Source organism: Pungitius pungitius, chromosome 5 (genome assembly GCF_949316345.1).
Source record: "Pungitius pungitius chromosome 5, fPunPun2.1, whole genome shotgun sequence".
NCBI classification, from domain to species: Eukaryota; Metazoa; Chordata; class Actinopteri; order Perciformes; family Gasterosteidae; genus Pungitius; species Pungitius pungitius.
In genome coordinates, this window is record NC_084904.1 from 9,696,845 (window position 1) to 9,702,844 (window position 6,000).

At 42.8% G+C, this 6,000-nt stretch overlaps 1 protein-coding gene across 1 annotated transcript; it reads right to left on the reverse strand.

The window, feature by feature from the left end:
• Positions 1–1,640: 1,640 nt before the first annotated feature.
• On the reverse strand, positions 1,641–5,342 carry fgf17 (fibroblast growth factor 17). The gene is made up of 5 exons (XM_037483034.2): positions 5,112–5,342; positions 4,983–5,019; positions 4,490–4,667; positions 3,228–3,334; positions 1,641–2,072 (listed from the first exon to the last, which is right to left on the reverse strand). Exons 1-5 carry the CDS (start codon positions 5,141–5,143, stop codon positions 1,782–1,784), a joined length of 645 nt encoding a protein of 214 aa, XP_037338931.1. The 5' UTR covers positions 5,144–5,342; the 3' UTR covers positions 1,641–1,781.
• Positions 5,343–6,000: the final 658 nt, after the last annotated feature.

Genomic DNA, 6,000 nt, shown 5'->3' on the forward strand with positions numbered 1-6,000 from the left:
GTACGCAGCCTCACCTTCCCCCCTCACTTTGTGTGACTCCACCGTCACCACTGTGGATTCCTTCCGTTTCCTGGGCTCCATCATCACCCAGGACCTCAAGTGGGAGCTGAACATCAGCTCCATCACCAAAAAGGCTCAGCAGAGGTTGTTCTTCCTGAGGCAGCTGAATAAATTCAACCTGCCAAAGACGGTGATGGTGCACTTCTACACAGCCATCATCGAGTCCATGCTCTGCTCCTCCATCACAGTGTGGTACGCTGCAGCCACAGCCATGGACAAGGGCAGGTTGCAGCATGTCATCCGCTCTGCAGAGAGGGTGATTGGCTGCAATCTGCCGTCTCTCCAGGACTTGTTTGCTTCCAGGACCTTGAAGCAGGCTAGAAAGATTGTAGTCGATCCCTCCCACCCCGGACATGAACTGTTTGTGCCCCTTCCATCCGGCAGGAGGCTGAGGTCCATTAGGACTAAGACCTCCCGCCACACAAAGCTTTGTCAGTCGGCCTCATCAACAGAGCCCGGGTCCCCCACTGACTGACTCTTACATCCGACCGGTCACTTTCTTTACACTCCACAACATGCACAAACACTTTCACATGTCACTTTGTTTAACTCTTATTCCTTTATTTTTAAACTATCCCATAGCTTTAGATTACTAACCCATAGAATTTTATTTTATTCCTTGCACTATGTTGTCTTGTTGGCAAATGTCCGTTATGCACCAACTTGCCAAGTCAAATTCCTTTTATGTCTGACATATTATAGCAATAAATGTTTTCTAATTCCTGATCCTGATTTATTATTATTGTTTTCATTGATTTATTATCTGTGCTGTGTGCAGTTTACCATCTAAAGTATGGAAAAAATTAAAGAAATAAACCAATCAAAAGCGATCTGGCATGGAGACACATGTTTCACCAGATGACAATATTTCCCAGTAAGTCGGTGGCATGCAATAATACTATGGAATCAACATGTTAGTGTACTCCCACTAACCTGGTATCAAGTGTTTTCCTATCTTCATTACTATAAAAATAGATCTCATTACGTTCACATAAACACAACCTATTTCTTACAAACATCTTTAATTAAATCTACGGCTCTAGCCTTCCATCTTCGCCAAATCCATTAAAGAGCTCAATTGTTTGGCTGGACTCCAAATAGCATTTAGAGTTGCGATAACATTGTGCGTGTCCCGACAACTGATGTTGTTTTAATCTGATATGTGACGCGTTAGAGTGTGGATAAACTCCACAAGAGGTGTGCACATTCTAAAGTTTGACTTGCACTCCCCTCTTCAACCATCCTAATTACATCTGTTGATATCCAAGTCAGTCCTCTAGCGCGCCCATGGGGGTCACTCAAGTCACTTTCACTCTCAAAGGGGAGCTTATGGCTTGGTTGACATTTAATGATTTGGAGCTGAACGTTGTTTTGCCTCTTAGTGTGTTATCAGTGTACATCAGTGTTCACTGTTTGTTTCGCATGTTAAATACTTTGAACAGTTTTTTGATCTTGAAAACATATTTGGCACATATCACAGAAAAGATGTGATAGGTACTTAATCATAATGTCCCTCTATTCCTCCACCAGTCAACACATACTCATTAAACGATTACATATAATTCATCTTCTTTACTCTACTTCAGTATTTACACATCATAATTCTGTTATTTTAGATTTGTGGCATTTTAAACATCTTTTGGCTGTCAAAAATATACAAAAATATAATTGCATCTGTATCTTCCGAAAGCAACTTTCATCAGTTCGCTTTTTGTAGCATGTTAGGAAGAGGTAAGGGATTTCCTGTTCCTCTTTGCTCGACTTGTGGCCGGAAAGCGAATGAACTCAAATTGTTTGCTTTGGTCCGTGTTGGGGAAGGAGGGCGGGCCTGTGTGTAGCCTCTTGATGAAATGGACCTCCCTCTGGTTCTGCCTGGTCCTGGAGGCTTTGACGGGCCTTCCTTTCCTGGTAAAAGCCACATACCAGCCCTCATACTTGGCATTCTGGAAGGCTGTGTAATTGTTCTCCAGTACAATTTCTGTGAAGATACAATCCCTGCTCCGGCCATTGGGCTGCGTGAGAACAGAGGAAAGGTTTCTTCAGTTACAACTACTTAACACAGCCTGCAACCATTCATTTACACACCAAACCGTCACACTGCTAACTCCCAGAGCTAAGTCATAGGATTGCAAATAAGCCAATTAACACTGTTTTTCATAGAATACCCAACCATCTTGTGAAGGGGAGTGACACATCCTTTTATTTATCTTTATATTTAATGGTCAAACATTCTAAATTTAAGTGTGAAGTTTGATGAAGCAGATGCAGAACAGCAGACATTTAAGTCAGCTATGTGGGAAAATATGCAAGCTGTTGGCCCAACAATAATGTGAGTGACCCAACCACCAGAGGTCATGTAGCATGCAGCCTTGAAACATATCAATAAGAACATTAATAATTAAAGGGTTTCAATAGATTAATGCAGGCAGAGGACCAATTCCTATTATCAAAATGAGCCAGAGCCATGTCTGACAGAAAGAAGACCTACCACCACGTCATTTGACCCAGAGCAGCTTCTAACAAACAGAGGGCCGACAATCAGAGTTTTTTGAACCAGAGTGGGATCTGAAGGGCAGAGGACCAACTACTGGAGGTTATTTGACCCAGAGTAGCGTCTGACAGGCATAGAGCCGACTACCTGAGGTAATATGTACAGTGCTGTCTCTAAGGTTGTCAGCCTAGAGAGCTGTTTCTGGAGAGTCTTTCTCTGAGTGTACTTGTTCCCCCTCTTAGCAGACATGATGATGAGACATATTATGACAGATCTATGAATCATTTTTTTATTTATGATGTTGTAAGTGGAGTTGGTTATGACCAAAAAAGTGTACGGGCAGGTACTTTCCTCCCATCGCCCTCTGACATTTCCTTTTTTCCGGCACATCATGTGTCAAGGGGAATGACATACAGTCTATTTATGACAGCAGTGTGGGAGCTACATTGTGGGGTGGTATGTGAGATCTGATAAGCTCATGGATTTAGGATTTTTACACCCACAAATCCTTCTTGCAACTATAATTTAGCTGCATAATGGTACCATGCTATATATTTCAATTAGCTGTTTTACTTTATTTTGTTATAGCGCTGATTCCATGCCATCTAAAAGTCAATACACGATTTTTAGCCATGTGGTTTTACAAATAAAAGAAATCCAGAAATCTATAGTGTACCTTTCCAACAAGTTTCCCCTTCCGGTTTATGCAGAGGTAGCGCCTACTTTCTGCACCTCTGATTCTCACTCGACTGCCAAAGGTATCCGTCTCAACAAAGAGGCGAGCTGTGAGGAAACATAGAGGAGATTTCAGGTGGCTGAAAGGGGGAAAACCTGTGAATACAAACAACACAAAACATAGTCATACTATCACATTGTTTCTCTTTCTTCCTTTTTAAATATGTTTTTGTGTTTTTCGAGCTTCTAGGAAAAAATAAGCATTTTGGAAGTGAATTATCTTTTTTCAGTGGATGATATCTCTGTTGAGCTGAAACTACCAACTAACACTACAACTAACAACTGTTGAGTCAATAAGAGCCCATGTAGCTTGTTATAAAGGTTTGAACAAATGTTATCACAGAACACTGAAGAGCAGAATATACATTCTCAATTGAATTTGTCTTTGTCCAATTATGGCCATTGGGCATTGCAACAGCCTTGTGTATTGGGGCTGGAGAGACAAAGGACTTGTCAGACGAAGGGTTCATGGATCCGGCAGGGAGGCGGAATTAACATAAAAGCCTGAACACAGCTGCCAGAGGGAGGGGCGAGCATGCTGGAGTGACTGGTGCATGTGCCTGAGGACATCGTTCTCAGCAGGGCCTTAGATGCTCTACTCTCAGGGCCATGCTGCCTTCCCTACAAGACTTTCCCTAGATTCCTAATGAGGATCTCTTAAATATTGTACCCTTTATAGCAGTACAATGTCTGTTTACCATGTGCGAGGGTAAGGACACCAACAGGAGACAAAGACAACAGGTTTCGTGCTGATGTGATATGATTACAGACTGGATCCCAGTGACATTTCTTACATTCATGGTGGTAGTTGGCAGGTTAGAAATAATGTGTGCACCATTACATCGGTGCCTTAAGTATAAGCAACACATTTTACAGCAATATTTGAAACTCAGTCAGTAGATTACATGTTGTTTTTACCAGCCAACATTAGGTATTTTGTAAAAATGTAACTGAATTGTTGTAAGAAAGCATTGTGTCATTTCCAGCTGGTTGACTGGCACCTTAACAGGTTACAGAGCTTTAAAGAGTATTCATGCTTCCAAAGTAGCAGAGGGGGTTCTGTGTTTTCAACGGTCAGAGGGAGGCCTTTTAATTTGTCACAAGTTGAAATAAAAAGGTGAAATAAGGAAACCCCTACCCTGATGAACGAAGGATTCAAAACCCCTTGCCACAAGGTTAACAGCGGTCCGGGTCGGCACCTACCGAACACATCTCCATCCTCCGCGGTGGCGCTGACCCTCCTGCCGGGGATCTGCACGTGTTTCCCGCTGGTGCGGCTGTAGAGCTGGTAGACGCGGACCTGGCGACGGCTCAGCTGGTCCGTCCCTGCGCCCTGCGTCCTCACATACTGCTTAAAATGAGGAGACGGGTGATTCTCCCCCTTTTTTATGCAAAAGGGAAAAATGAAATACATAATCTGAGAGGCTGGGATAAAGAAAAGTATAGCTATGTTATAACCGCTTATACACGTTGGACAAATCCAAGTATTTCTACAATTAGCTTTGAGTGATATCCGCAATGTTCACATTTCAATGCACTGTTCAGAAGGACATTTTCACAAACGTTGTTATTACATCGGTAACATGAGTTATGTTTTATATATATATATATATATATATATATATATATATATATATATATATATATATATATATATATATATATATATATATTGGGAAGTTAGAAGCACGTTTACCTGAGCATGACACCACAGCACAAACAAATGAAATGATCTGCAGAAGTAACGATAATAAAGAGGAGTTATTTCGAAGAAGTCATAAAGTGGCATCATACAAACACAGCTACAACTGTTCGATCGTCTTACATGTAAATGCAGCGCTGGTTTAGTCCATACATTGTCCTTTTTATTTTATCCGATCAAGAAACGTGTTCTTGAGGCAGATTTATCCCTGGATGATGCGGTGAATAAATCCAACGGAGCTCCCGCAGTGTCTTGACCTGTCCATCCACACCAAACGATGCTCGAACTTATTTCATCTAGCAAAAGCCCGTACCGGAGGTCTGAGTGCCGAAGAGCTGTTCAGAAGATTCAGAAGATCCGAGGAACGCACCCCCAGCAGACCCATCCATCCTCGGAAGCTCGTTAGATCGCTGAGCGCATCGCCGCGGGGGGGGGGGGGGGGGGGGGTGGGGGGGTGGTGGTTAAATGTTGAGAGGCAAAGTCCCTCCCTGAAATCCTTCTAATGTGGGTGGGCACAGCAACAGGACCCTACGAGGATCCACTGTAACGGAGATGTGCAGAAAATAATATCTAAAAAAGGGGAAACAAGTCAATTTCAAATCCAAAGAAACTAAACTGAGACTAAAATAGTTTGATCTCTACTCCAACCTATCCTGTCTGTCCCGCTTTCCTGTGGAGCATTACTGTAGCATTGTATTTAAAGTAGTGAGTAGCCTAATGACACCTTATGGGTGGGGCAATTACGTGTTAAGGACCCCCCCCCCCCCCCCCCTCCCCCCTCGCCCAAACACATACTGCCCTTTTAGTTGTGTTAACTGGTCACACTTCCAACTCATGTTAAAAGAGGCCAAAACCAATCATGTTCTGACAAAAGGGCAGTTTCATCTTCACCTAATACACAATCAGCATCCAAAGATGAGCTGTCCTTCCTTTGACTTCCTGTGACTGTTAATCCATTAACAGACAGGAGAGGAGAGAAGAGGAGTAAGAGAAGGGAGCAGAGGAAACAAGG